The sequence below is a fragment of the Neolamprologus brichardi genome, chromosome 22 (assembly GCF_056152115.1).
Source record: "Neolamprologus brichardi isolate AB-2024 chromosome 22, ASM5615211v1, whole genome shotgun sequence".
Classification (NCBI taxonomy): Eukaryota; Metazoa; Chordata; class Actinopteri; order Cichliformes; family Cichlidae; genus Neolamprologus; species Neolamprologus brichardi.
This window is the reverse complement of record NC_142124.1, coordinates 17,568,735-17,589,628: the sequence shown is the minus strand read 5'-3', so window position 1 is coordinate 17,589,628 and position 20,894 is coordinate 17,568,735. Positions and strand designations below refer to the sequence as shown.

At 40.6% G+C, this 20,894-nt stretch overlaps 4 protein-coding genes across 4 annotated transcripts; all 4 read right to left on the bottom strand.

The window, feature by feature from the left end:
• Window positions 1–1,835: 1,835 nt before the first annotated feature.
• Window positions 1,836–3,126, bottom strand: LOC148096742 (receptor-transporting protein 3-like). The gene is made up of 3 exons (XM_087835075.1): window positions 3,050–3,126; window positions 2,683–2,854; window positions 1,836–2,214 (listed from the first exon to the last, which is right to left on the bottom strand). Exons 1-3 carry the CDS (start codon window positions 3,123–3,125, stop codon window positions 1,866–1,868), a joined length of 597 nt encoding a protein of 198 aa, XP_087691201.1. The 5' UTR covers window position 3,126; the 3' UTR covers window positions 1,836–1,865.
• A 1,732-nt stretch (window positions 3,127–4,858) lies between these two features.
• On the bottom strand, window positions 4,859–6,140 carry LOC102793549 (receptor-transporting protein 3-like). The gene is made up of 3 exons (XM_035906599.2): window positions 6,125–6,140; window positions 5,765–5,936; window positions 4,859–5,294 (listed from the first exon to the last, which is right to left on the bottom strand). The coding sequence occupies exons 1-3, from the start codon at window positions 6,138–6,140 to the stop codon at window positions 4,934–4,936; spliced, it is 549 nt and encodes a 182-aa protein (XP_035762492.2). The 3' UTR covers window positions 4,859–4,933.
• Window positions 6,141–6,440: 300 nt separating this feature from the next.
• On the bottom strand, window positions 6,441–7,633 carry LOC102793834 (receptor-transporting protein 4-like). The gene is made up of 3 exons (XM_006787816.3): window positions 7,564–7,633; window positions 7,271–7,442; window positions 6,441–7,073 (listed from the first exon to the last, which is right to left on the bottom strand). Exons 1-3 carry the CDS (start codon window positions 7,571–7,573, stop codon window positions 6,719–6,721), a joined length of 537 nt encoding a protein of 178 aa, XP_006787879.2. The 5' UTR covers window positions 7,574–7,633; the 3' UTR covers window positions 6,441–6,718.
• A 3,165-nt stretch (window positions 7,634–10,798) lies between these two features.
• Window positions 10,799–12,712, bottom strand: LOC102794121 (receptor-transporting protein 3-like). Its single transcript, XM_006787817.3, has 3 exons — window positions 12,604–12,712; window positions 12,099–12,270; window positions 10,799–11,399 (listed from the first exon to the last, which is right to left on the bottom strand). Exons 1-3 carry the CDS (start codon window positions 12,617–12,619, stop codon window positions 11,060–11,062), a joined length of 528 nt encoding a protein of 175 aa, XP_006787880.1. The 5' UTR covers window positions 12,620–12,712; the 3' UTR covers window positions 10,799–11,059.
• Between the last annotated feature and the right edge of the window lie 8,182 nt (window positions 12,713–20,894).

The window sequence follows — 20,894 nt, the reverse complement described above, 5'->3', positions numbered from 1 at the left end:
ATGTCTTTTAGTCACTCAGTCTTTTGGTGTCACCAGCTCCAACAGTGCTCTGCCAGCAGACCAACAAACTACACTGCATTCTCAGCAACTGAGTGATAGCCAAGCGCCATCATTTTGTTGAACGTGAGTTTTGGATACAGCCTCTGCATTTGGCCTTCCAGTTCAACCTGTAGATGTGGATGCCTAGGTATTGGACTGCTCCATCAAGTCAACATCTTGTCCCAGGACAGAAACAGGGAATATAGCCATCCTCTTTCAGAAGCAGATGATTACTTCCAGACCACCCCACAAAATCACCCACCAGTGCGCTGTACTAGTAAAAACAACTGAACTGTTATGTTATTTGCCACAAACACTTTGGGGTTAATTCCTTGTGTGAGTTTGTTAAATTACCAGTGTGATATATATGAACATAAATGATCATAGGCCTGGAAAGCATTTTTATATCTTTGTCCCCTTACCCTGCACCCTGAGACAATGCACCACATTTTGATTGGCTCAACTTTACAAGTCATCACATGTGAGAAAACCATGTGGCTGAAAAAGAGAAGTGCATCTATCCCTAGTAACACCTCAAAAAGGAACAGGAAATGCACAAGTGTATAAAGAGTTTAATATAAGAGCATAAAATGAAATTTCAACTTCAGTTTTGATACTGAGATATATGATCACACAGTCAAACCTTCAGCCTTTACAGCTTGTGCACATTTATCTATTTAGTTACAAAATGAATATCAAAGATTCCCCCACAGATTTTGGTGGGATGTGATAACCACAGTTGCAATTTGGGAAATGAACCAGGCGAAACGTATTTATTTGCTTGTTTAATAAAACCTCTCCATAAACATCATAACTTCAGTGTGATACAATATAGAATTATATGCATAGATTGTAACACAAAGTGCAACTAACAAGAAAAAAACTAGATCAAAGTACTGTTTGATGTAACCACTCTGTGTTTTTGAGCATGCAATGTAGGTACACATGCAGACATATAGTTTGCACACCTCTGTAATTAGTTTGTTATGTTGTGAGAATTTGGGGCCAATCAGAAATCTGCTTGTAAGTGTCTGAGTCATTCTGACCCATGAGCAGTGAAACGGTATCACGGCATCGTTAAAACTCCTGTTTTAATATATCAGCATCACATGTTTCACGTTTTTCATGTGAAACCTTTGTCTGCTAAACGTAACAAATACATGTGGTGAGAAAAAAAAGCATCAGATGAGTGGAATGATGACGCAATACCGATAAACCACCCATCCATCCATCCATCCACCCATCCATCCATCCATACATCTTCTTTCGCTTATCCTGGGCTGGGTGGCAGCAGCAGCCAAAGCAAAGACGCCCAGACCTCCCTCTCCCCAACCACCTCCTCCAGCTTATCCGGGGGAACACCAAGGCGTTCCCAGGCCAGCCGAGAGATATATTCTCTCCAGCGTGTCCTGGGTTTGCCCCAGCCTCCTCCCTCCTGATAAACCAATTCAAGTAAAAGTACAGTAACTACAATTTTTGGATTATGCCTCAAGACATCACACCAAACAAACCAAGAAAATAATCAGGACACACCTTCAGGTTGCACAAAGCCCAAAATAAACACACAACAGTGATGAAATCTTATTATTACTAATGAAGGTTTTCATATTCCTTATTATTATCAATAACTTAGATAATGATGAATAAACCAGCTCATTAAGGAAACTTTTGTGTGTAAACTAGAAAAGAAAGATCTCAAGGAAACAGCAAACAACCAGACTGCTACTCTCTTTACACCTTGCTGTTGCACACACACACACACACACACACACACACACACACACACACACACACACACACACACACACACACACACACACTACTTATCACTTATCATTCTGATCATCCTGACAGCACAAGCCAAAACAACAGGCCTCACACAGGGTTTTTTCGTGGGGTTTGGACCTCCGTCTTGTAGCGCCTGAGTCACCTTCTTCATTCTCATCCTCCTCTCCATAGCAGTTCTTCCGGATTTCAGAAAACAATCTGAGCAGAGCCTCTTTCGCCTCTTCCTTGTAAAAACCGGGGAGATGAAAATTATCGTCTTGGCATCGCCGGCAGGCTTGTCCAAAAGGCCGCATGGTCACCGCCCCCTTACCGCCTCTCAGCCGATAACGGAACAAAAGCACCACACGCACCGAAGGCCAGATCCTCCTGCAGGATGCACACTGAAAACTGTGGGAGAAATTATGACTATAGACTCTGGTCAATGGTGATTTTTCAGGTTAGTAACTCTGCCTGTGTCCCATCAATGCTTTGAACTGATGTTTTTCAGTTTCAGATTGCCATGTCAGCGGAAAGCTTTATAATGATTCGCTGGAATCGAATCGTCAGAGTCATAATAAAGCAAGATAACTGTTCAATTACTGCTGTAACTAAATTGCAGAACCTGTTTTTCCCACAGAATAGCATTGTTTTAATACCGTCCACTGCTGCTCCCTGTCACACAATAACCTCGACAGGTGACCCACCTGCTCCCGTGAACATGAATAAGGTGGAGACGGAAAAAGCACAAGACAATCTTTCTATTTATACCCACTACCTGAAAAATGATTGATGCCTTTTTCTTTCCAGCATAGTTTCTACTATTATTATTATTACATACAGTGTAAGGTAAATATGATTTTATTAAATTAAACATACTTTCCATAAGCGCAGTGGGAGAAGACTTTCCAACCTCTCTTATTTTCCTTCTTGGATAATTTGTCTGTCTGTTTGTAGCTGAAGGTGAGCGACCATGGCTCTCCATAGTCCAGCGCATTATCCCCACAGAAGAGCTCCTCAAAGATGTGTGTCCACAAGGAAGGAGCCCAAGCTGGACAAAGAGGAGAGGGAAGGACGTTAGGCTTATGCTATAGGCAAAACACTCTTTTATTTGTCATTACAAGAACACAGGAAACGCTTTTAAACGCTTTAAGTACTTGATCAAAACAAATATGCAATGCATTAATTACAAATCAATCAGCCATATACGCGTTTAAAAGAAACAAATAGTAGGCTGGTGTGTTACCTGTATATCTTGATGGTCTGATACATAAGGTCTGATATTTGGAGACCTTCTGGGAGACGAAATGAAACGTTGACATGAGACAGAGTTTGACTTGTGAATGCTGCTCTGCAGACAGCCTCTGTTTATTTATGCGTGACGTGTGGAAAACGAAACTTACAATTCACGTTCAGTCTAGCGACTTGTGGTGCTAGTGTGCGACAGTGCACATCTTGGTACTGAACTCATACCAACTAAATACACGGCCAGTATTGCAGATACCAAACTTATAAAGGCTTATGTTAGGGAGAGCAGTGTGATCGTGATCTATGAGATGAATCATCAGCGGTTTTCCAAATTCTGAACACATTTTAATGATCTCTAAATCACAACTTTGACTTTCATACTATATGAGCTACAGGTTATTTCTTGAGTCTATGAAAGGGCTGTGACAGTGGGCTCTGTCTCTGTGCCGAGAGTCTGGGCCATGTCTGGGGGATTTCCTTCCTCCTCTCTGCATTTATTTTTGCTGCTTGTTCCGGGTGAAAAGTCTCTTTTTCGTGCTCTTTCATATCTTTATATAAGTTGGTGTTTTTGCCACGGTAGAGAATTTCCTTCCAACACCCATTATTGTTTGCAGTGTTTTAATCTACAGCTGTAAACCAGCTCAACGCGTCACTATTGCTCTGCTCAGTGCCGCTGAGTGACCGCAGGGCAACAACAACAGTAGGGAGTAGAGTGCGCCTGCACGAGAGGAGAGGGGTCTCCTCTGATGAATGGGAGCAATGTACTGAAACTAAAGAAGGGAAACAAACTAAAGTATCAATCCTATCACCTTATCGATTCGATATCAGTGTTGTATCGATATTATATCAGAATATATTTACCCACAGCTACCAGCGATGAGAAGGAACAGCTTGTGTTTTTTGTTTTATTTAATTTCTCTTTTTTTCTTTTTTTTTCTTTTTCTTTTTTACAATAGTCAACACCTAGGAGTCGTAAAAGAACCCGATTATGCGCTGAACTGCATGCATCCCTGCTGAAACCCAAAGATGTTTAGTAGCGAGAAATAAAAGTATTAACAGTCTTTTTAAAAGCAACAGGAAATAAACAAGTGTCACACAAGATGATCAAGATAAACTGTAGCTTCCCTTTATTCTTATAAAGCATTCAGATGTGACAGGCCTCAAACCAACACCATGTTACATTCATGTAAAGCAGAAAAAAACTAGATCAAATACTGTCTGATGCAGTTACTCCTTGTTTAAACGTGTAGGTACACTGTTGCACACGTTTTAGAGGTACTTTGCATGCAGTTACTTTATCTGAGAGAATTTCCAAGACTGACTCTATAGCCTGCAGTTTAGTATGACTCCAGCTGCACCTTGGTTTGCTATGCTGTTAGAATTTGGGAGCATTCATAAGCTTCCCTGACAGCTAAAACTGACCATTGTTACTTCTATGGCATGTACGTTTTAGTATAATACCAGCATTTCTGGTTTCATGTTTTTACTTGTATCTGGTATGACTATCAAATAAATGGGGTGGAAAAAAGATCTGATCTATAGATGAATGCGAAGTACAGCAATTTCTAGCACGTCTGCCACACAAAACAAATCCATAAAAAACCAAACACCATAAACAAGACTTGATCAGACTTTAGTAATAGCCACAAAATACAATGAACGCACACAAAAGTGATATGATCATATACTGCACCATGAATGTGGATTGTAGTCTTAAAACTGTTAACTTCATGTGCAAAACAGATAGAATATCCCAGGAACCAGTAAACAAGAAAAGAGTTTCTCTGAGCACTTTTAGCACACACACACACACACACACACACACACACACACACACACACACACACACACACACACACACACACACACACACACACACACTCTAGTTATCATCCTTGTCATCCAGACAGCAATGGCCCACATGGCATGCCTGGCACAGGTGGTTCTTGTGGGGTTTGGTCTTTGCTTCAGACTCTGATGATGGTCTTCCATTGTCTTCAGCCTTCTCCTCATCCTCTTCGTGGTAGCAGTTTTTCCGAATTTTGTAAAACTGCCTGAGGAGGGCTTGTTCCACCTCTTTCTTGTCAAAACCGGGGAGATTGAACTTGTCACCTCTACAGCGAACACAGGCCTGACCAAAAGGACGCATAATCACTGTCCCTTGGCCCCCCAGCAGCCGGTACCGGAACACCAACCTCACCTGCGCTGAATCCCAGGTCTTTTTGCAGGATACACACTGAAATCTGTGGAGAAATGATTACATGCTGTGAGGTACACATTTATTTTTATGTACTTACATTTATAGCTTGCTTTTTCCACATGTAGTAACTGAGCCTCCCTATGAGTCTGTGGCTCAAACAGTATTGTGTGGTTCTCTGAGTCACCATAAAGAAATTACATGTAGCAGCAGAACCAGTTTTTTAATCACAGAATGACATTGTTTTGATTCTGTGTACAACCTCCTCCCAGTCACACGGTCATTTGTCAGAGAACCTGCACACTCATGTGATCAGAGAGAAGGTGGAGATGGAAAACTACAACTACACCCACAGTCTGAAACATGTTGCCTCCTTTTTTTCTTCTGGTTTTGCTATGCTGTTGCTATGAATTTATATATTTTTTATATTTTTATGTTGTCTTGCTGTTGTTTCACATTTTCAGTAACTATTACTTTACATATGTTTAAGTTTTTATTGTTTATAAGTTAACATACTTTCCGTTTGCTTGGTGAGTGGAGATCTTCCAGCCTTTCCTCCTCTCCTCATAAGTGATTTCATCTGTCTTGTTGTAGTTAACCTTAAGAGTCCACCGGTCTCCATAGTCCAGCTCACTGTCATCATCCAGCAGTTCATTGAAGGTGTCATACCACAAAGAAGGAGTCCATTCTGGACAGGAGAGGGAAATAAGTTAGGCTGATGATCTCAGTGAATCATACACTTTTACAGAGATCAGTGTTATTTAATGTTGTGTAAAAGCAGAAGAAATGGTGTGCTGTGATGTGCAAGTGATGCACACCTAATCAAAAGAAATGTTTCACTGCTGCAAAATAAAAAAAATACATTTAAAAAGTTACCTGTCGATGTAGCCATGTTTTTTAAATTTTCCATGCAGTCATGGCCGACCTAAACAAACGGGTTACAACAGAGCATGCTGTTATTAAACTGGCTACAAGGCACATTTCATTATTTTAAAGATTAATTTTGGTGGGTGTGTTCTTTTCATGTCTAATCATGTGTACTAGTAATCACTTATAAATCATGTGTAGTTTCAACGTTAACCACATTTGAACTTCATCTAAAGTGTAGATGAGTGCGTCATGTAAAAGTGCAGTAATTTCTGCCTCACAAAACAAATCCAGAAAGTAATAAAATCCATAAAAGAAGACTTGATCAGACTTAAGACTTTATTAGTAGCCACAAATACAATGAAAACCACACAAAAGTAATAGAATCACATACTGTACAATTAATGTGTATCATATAAAGACTGGTAACTTTAAAATATGAAGGAAAGGTTTGTGTGCAAAATGCATTAAAAAATCCCAAAAGAACACCCAACACACCCACGCACGCACGCACGCACACGCACACACACACACGCACACACACACACACACACACACACACACACACACACACACACACACACACACACACACACACACATATTAATCATCATCTTCATCATCCACACAGCAAATGCCCATGCGGCATGCCTGGCACAGGTTCTTCTCGTGGGGTTTGGTCTTCGCTTCAGACTCTGATGATGATCTCCCACTATCTTCATCATCATCCTCCTCATGGTAGCAGTTTTTCCGAATTTTGTAAAACTGCCTGAGGAGGGCTTGTTCCACCTCTTTTTCCGCGAAACCGGGGAGATTGAATTTGTTGCCTCTGCAGCGAAGACAGGCCTGACCAAAAGGACGCATGATCACCGTCCCCTGGCCCCTCAGCAGCCGGTACCGGAACACCAACACTACCCGCGCTGAAGCCCAGGTTCTTGTGCAGGATGCACACTCAAAACTGTGGAGAAACGATTAGACTGTGTTAGGTCCAAATATATTTTACGTACTTGCATCTATAACTTGCTCTTTCCACTTGAATATCTACGACTCTGGTTGAAATAATACTGTGAGCGCCACATAAAGCGAATAAACACTCATGTATTCATATGACCTGCATATTTGAAAGTTTATAAATGCAGGACATGCGGCACATACTTTCCACGGGCGCAATATGTGGAGACCTTCCAGCCTCTCCTCCTCTCCTCCTCGGTGACTCTGTCTGTCTGATTGTAGTTGAAATTGAGAGTCCACCGGTCTCCATAGTCCAGCTCATTGTCCTCATTCAGCAGTTCGTTAAATGTGTCCAACCATAAAGAAGCGGTCCATTCTGGACAAGAGAAGACGATAAGTTAAGCTGATGCTGTCACAAAGCAAAGCGGTCTGTTTTACAGTACACCAAAGATCCAAGCAACCAGCACAGGTGCAAATTCTAAACTAAACCATGTTACCTGTGTCCATGTTGATCGTTTGTCTGTTAACTGAAGAGCTTCCAGCTGATGCGATGAGTCGCTGATGTTGTTCGAGTGGTGAAGGTGGCTCTGCAGCTGGAGGGTCTCTGTTTATATCCTGAGAGCAGCTGTGCGTTTGGAAAACGAAACTTAACATCGCTTTCATTTTCCATGCAGCCATGTCCGACCTAAACAAGCCGGTTGCAACACAGTGTGCTCTTATTTAACTGGCTACAAGGCACGTTTAATTATTTTGTAGATTTTTGGCGGCTGTGGGTGAAAACTGAATTGGCTAAAAGGGTATCAGTGTATGATCGCCGCCTAACATCACGGGCAAAAGTCAGTCGGTCACCTTTGTGCTTTAGTCAAGAACAGTCAAGAACCCCTTTTGCTTTTCATGTCTAATAATGTGTACTAATCACTTATAAATCATGTGTAGTTTCAACGTTAACCACATTTGAACTTCATCTAAAATGTAGATAAGTGCGATAAACTGAGATTATTCATGTAAAAGTGCAGTAATTTCTGTCTCACAAAACAAATCCGGAAAGTAATAAAAGCCATAAAAGAAGACTTGATCAGACTTAAGACTTTATTAGCAGCCACAAAATACAAAGAAAACCACAAAAGTAATAGAATCACATAAAATACAAATCTCAACACGCACACACACACACACACACACACACACACATTTCTGGTTTCATGTTTTTACTTGTATCTGGTATGACTATCAAATAAATGGGGTGGAAAAAAGATCTGATCTATAGATGAATGCGAAGTACAGCAATTTCTAGCACGTCTGCCACACAAAACAAATCCATAAAAAACCAAACACCATAAACAAGACTTGATCAGACTTTAGTAATAGCCACAAAATACAATGAACGCACACAAAAGTGATATGATCATATACTGCACCATGAATGTGGATTGTAGTCTTAAAACTGTTAACTTCATGTGCAAAACAGATAGAATATCCCAGGAACCAGTAAACAAGAAAAGAGTTTCTCTGAGCACTTTTAGCACACACACACACACACACACACACACACACACACACACACACACCTACACACACACACACACACATTAGTCATCATTTTCATCATCCACACAGCAAATGCCCATGCGGCATGCCTGGTTCTCGTGGGGTTTGGTCCTCGCTTCAGGCTCTGATGATGACCTCCCACTATCTGCATCGTCATCCTCCTGGTGGTAGCAGTTTTTGTTTGTTCTTCTCAGGTGTGTGTTTGGAAAACAAAACTTAACATCGCTTTCATTTTCCATGCAGTCTCCGCTATTGCATCATTTACTTGGACTTTTTCCTCTCGATTCAGTGTAGTTTCAGTTCATATCCAGAGTGTTTGCTCTTTTCAGTTTAGTTTTTATTGTTTGCAAATGTTTCAGTTTCAGTTTTAGTTTTTATCTTTCATGCACGGAGGACATATGTCAGAGGCAAGAACATCTGTACAGGTACAACAATAAAAACAAGCAGCGACTCTTAGTCCTGTAGACAGCCATAGTCTCAACAAATACCTCACCAGGCAAGTTTTTATTATTAATATTACTCATTTATTTACGTATTCATTTATTTCAATAAACTAACAGATACTGAAACTCAGGATATTTCATGTTCCTATTCTGGGCTTCTCTGCTCGGGCTGCTGCCCCTGCAACCCGGAAGTCTCAGCTGACTGCAGGTTGATCAGTGGTTGTTAATCAATGGTCATGAAAAATTGCATAATTATGATGAAGGAACTGACCTCACAGCCCTTTGTTCCTTCAGTGGGCTGGTTTCAGTCATTGTGCAAATGTACTGTTTATAAGGTTGGGAAACCTGCAGTCAGCTGAGACTGAGGAAGTCACTTGGATGAGTGACGAAACGTTTCTCCCACTGAAAACGCTACGTCCAGATGAACAGAATCAACTTCTGGACAGATAGGATAAACTGAATCAAATGATAGTGCACTGTCACTGCTGCTCATATCAGGAAGTGCATCCAGTGCAAAACCTGTGCCAGGTCAAAAGATGTAGATATGGGAAATAAATGAGCTCCTGCAGGAGCCAGGAGAGTGTCCTGAAGTGTTACTCATTACCTGACATAAACAACTGCTTAAATATGAAGTTGAGTTTTCTCATGTGTTCTTGATTCTCCTGTGACTTTCCTCCTGTGGCATTCTTATCTGAAAGCATTTCACACCCGTGGGGAATTTTCTCCTGTGTATTTTGTAAAAACACCCCGGAGCACAGTCACCTTCAGCAAAACTGCTGCATGTCTGTCCTGATAAGCTCTGTGATAATTATAATCTTTGGCTCATTCCTGAATGTTTGGATGAAGAAGAAAGCTTATCAAACTTTTCTAATTGTTTTTACCCAGTTTTAGAGGGTTTTTTTATTTATTTTTTTACAGTTGTCTATTAATTTCTAGTAAATTAAGGGGAAATAATATATATTTAGTATTATGTCTGTATTAATCATGCTTTGGATGCATTTTATACTTGTGCCTCTGTGTTCTGTGGTTACATAATATTTGTGCAAAAAAATAATGAATGAAAATAATTGAAATGTTTGTAAATTATTCTTTGAAAGTGAAAATATGCTCTAAACTTTCGCTGTTAAATATTTTTCGCTGCTCTCCCTTTTTGACTTTACACGGTAACAACAATAGAAAATTGAAATAAATGAAAACAATGCGAGGTGCTCAGAATAGGAAGCCTGAAGTCATCGAACCAGTATTCGTGAACACGTATGTCAGTTTAGTAGTTCCGGTTTTAACATTATTGTGGACTCGAGCTTCCTGTGGTGTTTTATATTTTAATGTGTAGTTGAAGTTTATTATCACGTTCCCATAAAAAAATCAAGGCCTGCAGAAAATATAATAATAATTTCAGAAAATTATACCTGTTATGATTTATAATGTGAGTTAATGTGAGTTACAAAAATATTATATTATCATAAAATATTATCACAATGACAGTGCTGGATTTTTCCATATTTGACTCAGGTTACTCTAAATATGTGCAAATAAATCCTTCCTGAACCAAATCTTTCCTCTCGTCAGACATCTTGAAACATCTGCAGGAACTTTTTTGGGCGGTTCTTTTGAAGGATGATCTAAATTAATTTCAGCTTCTATAAAATCCCATCCCATAAATCCCATTTATTCTCATGTCTATTACAGTAAAAGATCAATTCAAGAAAAATAAAAAATAGATCAGAGAAACCCAACTTGATCACAATTTCACAAAATTTTATTACTTAATTAGTACGAATACAATACAATAAAAAATATAGAAAATTTATCATATCTGGTGATTGGTCCTGTTTTTTTGTTGTTGTTTTTTACCGGACCAAGAACCTTCATAACAATAAAAAGCCTTTAAACTTCAAATTGCTGAAGAAAATTTCATGTGCAAACTGGAAAAGGAGGCTGTCATGGCACTCACACTTTGATAGACACACACACACACAAACAAACACGCATGCACACACTTCTAGCTGTCATCCTGACAGCAAATGCCCATACAGCATGCCTCACACAGGCTGTCCTCGTGGGGTCTGGTCCGCACTACGGTGGACTCTGTGGATGACACATCGTCGTCATCATCATCCTCGCCGTAGCAGTTCTTCCTGATTTTGGCAAACACCCTCAGCAGAGCATGTTCCACCTCATTCTCGGAAAATCCACCCAGCTCATAACCATCTTGGCACCGACGACAGGCCTGACCGAAGGGCCGCATGATCACCGTCCCGCGGCCCCTCTGAAGCCGGTATCGGAACAACACCACCACTCGTGCTGAGGGCCAGGTCTTTCTGCAGGACGCACACTGAAATCTGTGGAGAAGTGATTAGATACAGAGCACAGAGTTATTTTCAGCCTTGTAGTTATCGCTAACCTTGCTATGTCAGTGCAGGCGTTCACTTTTCCCATATCGCAGCTGCTTTATCATATTGCTCTTCTAAATCGTATGACTTTCCAGCCAGATGACTTTATAGGGGAGGGTGGATGGGGCCAGTATGGGTGCCACGTAGAGATAAACCACAAGGAATAAGAAATGATAAGACTTTTTGTGCAATCCTCAGTTCTGTTTCTAGAAAATGAACTGCTTCTTTCCCCCCTTGTTCTTCATTAATTAAATGACTGTTGTTCTTCCTTTGAGTGGAAAACAGACTTAGAGACACACAAGGCTTTAGTGGGCAGTCTGGCAACTTGTGGGTCCAACTTTCTTTCTGATTTTAGGTTAGAAGAAGAAACTTGCTCAGGTTACTTATTTAACCAGGTGGCAGAACAAGTTTCTCTCCATTTGAGTAGACAGCTTTGTGAGACAGCTGTCACGCAGACATGTCATCAGATCAGCTGTTTGCTCATGTGGACAGGAATGGGTGGAGACTGTGTAACCATAGCAAGGAAATGTTTGTATCTATGTCTCCTTTGCAGCATATGTATTAATATTGTCAGTGACTGTTACCTCACATAGGCTCTATTTGAAGGAAATTAACACAAGAAATTTTGACAGTATTCAGGGAACATACTTTCCACGGGCACAGTGGGCATAAACCTTCCAGCCTCTCTTCCTCTCGTCCTTGGTGACTGTGTCTGTCTGGCTGTAGCTAAAGTTGAGAGTCCACTGGTCTTCATAATCAAGCTGATTGTCATCATACAGCAGCTCATTAAAGACGTCCAACCATAAAGCAGGAATCCATTCTGCACAAAGGAGTAAAAAAAGAAAAAGAAAAACTAAGAACACAAAAACAAACTAAACTACACAACATCACTGTCATTTGGATAGAAAAAAGCAAAAAAAAAAAAAAAAGTTTTAAAATGCAGACAGTGAAAAATAAATGTAAAAAAATCATCAAGCTCATCAAAAAGCTGTTTTCCCTCCTCTGTTTTAAATTAAGTCTGACTCTTTAACACTGCTACTTAAATGCTGACGCCGCAGCCATGGTGATCAAAACAAACACTGCAAGAAATTTAAAAAAAAAATTTTCCCACCTCATATTAATAAAATACTTAATGAAATAAATTATGTCTTACCTGTGGATCTGCTCATGCTGTTCGGTTGTGGATTAACTCTGTCCGCTGAGGTGAAACGCCGACGTGAAATAAGTAGCGTTTGATTCGTGAATGTTGACCTGCAGGCTGCTTCTGTATATACGCTCTAATATCAGCTTTGGCGTGGAATCGAAACTTAACATCAGTTTCATTTTCCCTTCAGACTGTGCGAAAATATGACGCAGAGCTCGCGAAATATCAACAACAAAGTGTTTGCGCCACAGTTTGATCCCAGTTTTGCTGACGTTTGAATATGCGTACCTTATTTTAGAAGTGGATTTTATGAATAATCTACAGCACTGAATCATGCACAGAGTCGTCAAAACATTAAAAAGGGCAGCACAATAATGTGAGACTCGGTTAAAAACACGATTTCATTTATTGCAATATCATTGAAAGTGTAACAATAAACCTCAGAATTACAAGATGGGAGTTAACATCATTTTCCATAATTGATCAATTATTTTACCCTTTTCAAGAGCTCCTTTTGTATTTCTTATTTTTATTGCTATCAATTCTAAGAAAAAACACGTTTAGTCGCCTTCGTCAGTGGATTGCGTTTATTATTCGAGGTTTTGTTACATTTTGAAGAGATTTGCAAACTATTTTAAACTTCAGCTAAGAACACGTTCAAGTTCCGCCCAGTAGAGGGCAGTATAACACAGATAGCTAACACCATGCTCCACTGCTGATGATCCTCTGGAGCTCAGTGGAAACAACTCTTTTAAGGACTCTGGACTCCAGTCATAAGATGGTTTCTTCTAAGCAGGATCAACTTTCCATTACGATACGTAAGCGTGGTTACATATAACATAGTTAGTATGGCTGGAAAGCTGGGGAGAGGAACCACATAAGGTCGTACTGATGACTCTAAATGACCCCCACAAAAGTCATCTGCTAAAAACGTCCACAGATATTTTCTGTCTTCAGTGATCAGGGTACATTTCTCTAAATCCAGTCATAGGTCGAACTGTCTCGTCAGCTTGTTTTGTGGCAGACAGCCATCATTACATCGCTGCATGTTTACACCTTTAACATTCTTAGTCACCTGCTGATCTGCAGTTTCATCCTGCAGCCCACATATGACACTTTGGCAGAGTTCAAGTCAGAGTTATTAGTACAAACAGAACCTCTTGAGATTTGCAGTTGTGGTCAGAAGTTTGTATCCACTCATTAGTGACTTAAATCTTAATGTGATTTTGAGCTTTTGATGAATTCTTTGAACTGTTCTTTTTCCAAGGTCGAATGACTGTATATCACACATCTTTAATAACTTTAAAAAACAATAATTGGGTGCACAAGTAGTAATTTGTTTTGGATTTTCTCTAATCCACACAGGATCAAAATTATATATACACTCACTTTGGTCCTGAAGGCTCTATAGTGTACTTTAATTTAAAATAGCCAAGAGCTGTAAACATCACTTGACTGACTACAACTGGCAGTTTCTCTTTGCAATCATAAAAAGGATTTGCGTAACTGCACTCACTGGATTGCCTGATACTCAGAAGAATGGGAAAGTTCAAGATCCATTTCCAAACAAGTACTGATTCCAAGATCATCAGTTCATACATTTGCAAGTACAAGTTTATTCAGATGTGTCACTAATTTGCCAAAGTCTCTGGGAAGACCCAATCTGTCACCCTCAGTGACAGGAAATTGATTTGGAAAAGCTATTGCTCCAAGATTGACCATGAAGGAGCCTGTCAAGCACGGTGGTGGTAGCATCATGCTGCAGGGCTGTTTTATTGCTAGTGGTACAGGTACAGTGCACAAAGTGGACGCACTTCTTCAGCTTCTTTTCAAATCTAAGGTAGGTGTTGGGTGTACCAACAAAACTGGTTTTGGATTGGATAAAGCAGATTAACCTTAAGCTTTTGGCTTTTCAAAACACCAACCTCAACCCTACTGAAAATTCGTGGACTAGGCTGAACAGCCATGTACGTGCCAGTAAACTAACCTATCTAAATGAACCCTCCTGCCAAGAAGAGAAGTCAAATATCAAGCCAGAATAGAACCAGAAGCTTGTTGTTGAAGTGCAACTTTCAAAGGCGCAGAGAAATGACAAAATATTAGTGGGGCTGTATGTATGGATACTTCTGACTCTGTATGGATTAGAGAAAATCCAAAATAAATTCAAAGTTGTGCAACAAATTCTTGTCTTTTAAAGTTATTAACGATGTTCACGGTACAATCATTCCACTTTGGAAAAAGAACAGTGCAAAGAAATTATTAAAAGCCTTAAAATTACCATGGCATTCAAGTTCAAGGTGAGTGTCTCTAAACTTCTGACCACAACTGTGAATCTGAAGCACGTTTCATGTCTAATAAGGTTCATCCAAAACCACATTATAAAGGTCTGAACTTCACGTAGGAGTCAGCAGTGATCCGTGAGGTCCTGGAACAAATCTGTCTTGTTTGGTGACATTCATGTCCAAAGGTGGACCAAGCCCTCTAAAATGTGTCATATTACCTGATGTAAAACTATATTTAAAATCCCCCCAGAAATAGTTGTTAAAGGGAAGGCCTCGGGTGTTCTTGTTTTCCCTTCCTTTTTGATTGACTGAGCAGCAGCAGGTCACAGCAGGCTTTCAGTCGAAAGGCATCTAGCTTTGATAAATCAGCCCCTTGTTTGCTCAGACTTTGTGTCCGTCTGTCTGTGAAGTTATGCACATTGTTTCATAAATAATCATTACCATCACGTGTGACAGGTGGTAATAATAGCGTTAAAACGACAACACCTGCCCAAAGTATGCAGTGGCGCTGGTCTGTCATTTATCTGCATCGCACCAAGAACACATACTTTAAATGAAAACGCTGCACTCTCATTGGGGACTTTCCTTCTACCTGAGCTGTTTACAGTTCATAACAAGTGCCCGCCCAGTACTAAAAATAAACAGAGTCTCCTTGGAAGGCTTTAGGCGTCAGGCTTCAGGCTCTGGATGAAGCAGAAATGCACACAGTCACACGCCAGTTTGTCAAGCTCATTAAATTAATTTTAGATCCAATTAACAGGGATTATGCAGGTGTCATCTTTTGCAACAACATAAAAAAATATAATCAGGTCATTAAACACTCGGATGCACCAATATTTATCAGTATTTATCATCAGACCCTGGGTAGTAATGGTGAATGCAGTGTTGTATTGTTAGCATTAGACTCCACGTTTACTCAAACTCCACAGAAACACAGCTCCCCCCCACCACAGCCACCTACAGTACAGTGCACTGTACAGCGTTGGACACCTTTCCTCTCGGCACAGTGGTGTAAAGATGACCTCAAAGCCTCTGGCTCCAGGGAGTCACCTTATACTCCGGTGTGACATTACATGGTGAGAAAAGCATGCTGGGAAAGCTCACAGAGAGCAGTGTGGAGACAGACAAAGAAGGGCACACTCAAAGAGCAACCTCCTCTTATTGTTGCTCCTAGAAAATGGTGATTAAGTCTGCACTGGAAGCTGCAGCAGACATGGACACACGCGGTGATAAGACATGAAGTCAGATACAGATACTCCTGATTTTGACTCATATCACTCTGTTCTGCACTCTGAGACTGAAGGAAAAATGTGACTATGAAACGGTCACAAAAAGAAAAATGCCATGGTTTATTAGGGTCTCCTAGCAACACAACAGTTAATATTCAGTTCTTGTTTGTTTGACTGATCACATGACGGGAACTTTGCGGTGGTTTTGGGGCTTGTGGTGCTTTTGAATTGCTTCGTATTATACACACAAGTACAGCACCATGAACATAAATGGGGTGGACAAAAATGAGAAACGCCTCCTATAATGGCATAAACACAACTGTGACAATCATCCCCGAACTGCATTAATCAACAAGAGAGTTTATATCACACCATCCATACTAATACTCACCTTTTATGAGCTGTTATAGCATTACATGATAGTATTTGATATAAATGGATCAGCATCTGTTGTTACCTCATATACTGATAAAATAATTAAGAATTTATGGCTATTATTTCTATCACATCTAGTTATACTTCATTTAATAGCATATCGGTTCACCTCTGCTGTAATAAGTGCAAAAGTCTTGAGCCACACCCAATTTCTTTACCTTTTGCTCCCAGGACGGCCAACCAGTCGTGAGCAATGGTTCTCTGTGCTTTCTGAAGGTTTTTCAAAGTTTTTCCTTGGACATTGGCTGCCTTTTCTCTTATTTTCAGTCCAGTCCTTGTAATTGGCCATTTTCAATTCAATTCAATTCAATTCAATTTTATTTATATAGCGCCAAATCACAACAAAAGTCGCCTCAAGGCGCTTCATAGATACAGAGAAAAACCCAACAATCATATGACCCCCTATGAGCAAGCACTTTGGCAACAGTGGGAAGGAAAAATTCCCTTTTAACAGGAAGAAACCTCCAGCAGAACCAGGCTCAGGGAGGGGCGGCCATCTGCTGAGACCGGTTGGGGTGAGAGAAGGAAGACAGGATAAAAGACATTTTCAGAGAGTCTTGTTTGTGTTTTTACTTATTATACTTCTTAAAACCGACGTATGAATCAGCATCGGCGTAAAAAGGCATCCCTAACTCAAGGGATGAACCTGTGTTGTGTTTACACTTAACAGAGAATCAAGGAATCAATTCTACATTTTCTTTAGACATTTTATTTGGAGAGGTATTCTCAAAAACTAATTAACGAAAAAAAAAGTTTATCTGGCAAATATTCACTTTCAAGATCGATCTATCTATCTGTCTATCTATCTATCTATCTATCTATCTATCTATCTATCTATCTATCTATCTATCTATAAAAATGTCACAGGATTTCTTCATCTTCATCTAATTCTACTGTCAATATTGAAGAAGCCTTGTCAATAAAGGTTTTTTGAATTCAAATATACCTGACACAGCCTACTAAGCCAGCCCTGCTAAGGTGCAAGCTTGGATTTAGCTCCTGTCTGGACCTGCATACCTGTTCCAAGCCGGCTGGGTGACTCAAGAGAGGGAGGAGATCAGGGGGGAAGAGAGGGGTTGAGCAAGGAAGAGAGAGTGTGTAAAAAAGAGAGAGGGAGCGAGAAAGCGAGAGAGAGGTTGGGTGTGGTGAGATGCCTTGAGCACATTCCTGGCAGCTGCCGCGCCCTGTGTTTCAGCGTCTTTGTACCTGCTAGTGTTTGTTATCAGAAGTCGATCATACTTTCTCTCATGGCCCTCACTTTGATTTCACAAACATGCATATAGTATGGTACAGCTGTATGCACACACTTCTTAAGTCCATTGTGCTTAAAGCGCGAGCTCGGGAATATGGCCACTGCAGCGTATGTGAGTACATGAGTACATTACAGATTAGGACATGGATGAACAGGCAGACACTCAAACAGGAGACACACCCTCAGGAACAGGACTGAACATAAGCCATAACGCTGTGTGTGTGTGTGTGTGTGTGTGTGTGTGTGCGTGCGTGCGTGCTATCAGGGGCCAATCAAAGAAGGTGTGTTCTTTATGATAGATGATAGATGATTTAGGACAAAGGACAGCCAAAGTACACACCAACACCAACACACACACACACATTTCTACCTGCACAGCACTTTGTTTAATGTTATCACTACTGGTGCATTCGAGTACAGGTGGAGAGCCCAGAGAGAGTGAAAAGGCAAACAAAAACAGACAAAAGAAAAGTTAAACTGATAAAAGACTGAAACTGAATGCATTTACTTTGTATCAGGAGGAAACACGTCACAATAATAATTCATGTTTTCAAGTTTCAGAAAAATCCAAATCCAACCTCATCTCCAGATGATGGGTGGCAGAAATGACCCTGGATCCGTGTGGGATTTGAGGGGGACAAACTGTTGGCAGTGCCTGCAGAAACGACTTTGTTACAGTGGACTCTTATAGAAATGAGAACTCTGGAAGTCTGCTGAGTCAGCACTGGTGTTTTGCCATGGAGAAAAACAGCACACTGACTCATTTACAAGGATTCAGACAGGAACATGTTCTCCAAAGAAACCACTTTTTCCTTTAAAGCAGCCAATGTAGCATTTGCAGAAGACAAACTTCTCCCTAACTGCCCATTTGGTGTATTTTTGTAAAATGAGGAATCCCCAATTTAAGGGGATGCTGTGGTTTTAGCAGTTACAGTAAAATGCATTAAAGGTAGCGAGGAATAACTATGAAAGATCTTAAACACAGCAGCATAACATCTGATCGTGACAAAGCAAATGAAGCTGTACACAGCAGAATTGTCTTTACTTGAAAAATGCTTCACATTTTGCCTCAAAGAAATGAAAAAGGATCAATTTAATTTTTGGTTTTAATGTGCAGTGGACTAGGATGTGTTACAGGAACTTAACATGGTATAACAAAATAAAAGAGCAACATTTAATATAAGTTAAAAGCACTTTACTTAATTTAATACCTGAAATGAGTAAAGAAAATCAACAGTCTATTTATGCAAGATAATTCATAATTGTATTGGGGGGGGTTATATTGGTTGGGTCTTATGATTGCGGGGGCCATAACCCCCCTAATCCCTCTGGAAATTACGCCCCTGCTAGGCACAATTGGGCAACATTTATGTTTTAAACACTTGTAACAGATGGATAGCAGCACCAGTGAAAGGCAAGGTTGATCTGCTATAATGTATGGTTTGGAGATTGTGGCACTGACAAAAATACAATAGGCAGGGGTGAAGATGTTGGGATTTTCATTGGAGTGATTCAGGTTCAGGAGTTTGGAGCTAAAGACAGGGCAGGCTAAGATTGTCTGGACATGTGCAGAGGAGAGATCTTTGATGCACTGGACAAAGGATGTTAAATATGTAGCTGCCAGGCAGCAGGAAAACAGGAAGTGAAGAAGGACATGCAGAGGTATGGTGTTACAGAAGAAGATGTCAGAGATAGGGTGAGATGGAGGCAGATGATCCCTAAAGCAATCCGTAAAGGGAGCAGCAGATCAGAAAAACAGTCACCCCAAGACACCATGTTGTTAGGTAATAACCCTACAATAATACAGAGGAAACCCCAAATGTCAAATGACCCCAAATGCCTAGCACTTGGCAGCAGTGGGAGGGAAAAACTTCCTTTTAACAGGAAAGAAACCTCAGCTGTTGACTAAGCAGACCTGGGTGGTTTTGAATTTTTGTTTTGTTTCTCTTTCTTCTTCCTTTCTCTCTGACATTTTCTCAGGTGAAGTTGCGGGTCTAGTTCTGGTCTCTCTGCCTGAGGCTGGTGTCTGTCAGTGTTATTAGTAACTGAGGTATCAGGCTTCAAGTATAAGATGGACAGATGCTTGCTATGGTTAATCTCAGGCTCCCTCAGTTTGTGTCATCTGGCTCAAGAATCAACTTACCTGCAATCTGGTAACAACTCAAGTTGTTGTGGTTCATGTTTGCACCTCCAAATGTCTGTGACCCACTCTCAGGATGTCTGCCCACTTCACAGTCTCAAGAAATGAGTTGATCTGGTTCTATTCACACATCATCCTGCTTTATTCACCTCCTGGACAGCCAATTAACTCTCATTCAAGCCGTTCTTCTTTCCCAGCTACAGTCCTTCATCTGCTCAGTTTCTTTGCAATAAAGCTTACTTAATCAAAAGCCACTGCTTGTTGAGTCTGCTCTTTTACATTATGACTCCAGCAGAACGAAGCTTGGGGAGGGGCAGCCATCTGCCGCACCGTTTGGGAGTGAGGGGAGGGAGACAGGACAAAGACACATTGTGGAAGAGAGCCAGAGTGAACAGAGGTGAGTGAAGGAGACTCGGTGCATTATGGGAATCTCCCAGCAGCCTAGGCCTATTGCAGCATAAGTAAGAGAGGATTCAAGGTCACCTGATCTAGCCCTAACTATAAACTTTATCAAAAGTCAAGTTTTAGGTCTAATCTTAAAAGCAGAGAGGGTGTCTGTCTCTTGAATCCAAACTGGGAGCTGGTTCCACAGACAAGGGGCCTGAAAGCTGAAGGCTCTGCCTCCCATTCTACTTTTAAATACCACAAGTAAGCCACCGAGTTAGAGCGGAGTCCTTCACAGTGGTGATATGGCACTATCAGTTCTTTAAGATATGATGGAAAGAAGATTAAACAGGTGGTGATCTCATCTCTGTCATAATCCTCTGACGTAGTACACGTTGCAATTACAGGTTCACTGGTTTTATTAACATTTAAACAGCAACAACCTGCAGTATGAACCCTGACCAGCATCCCTTGAGGGGTCTCAGTCAGGGTGGCCTGTTGCTATCACTATATCTCTCCTCCATAAAATTTAAAGACTAGACAACTAAAACATTGATTAAAATACTACTAATTACAGA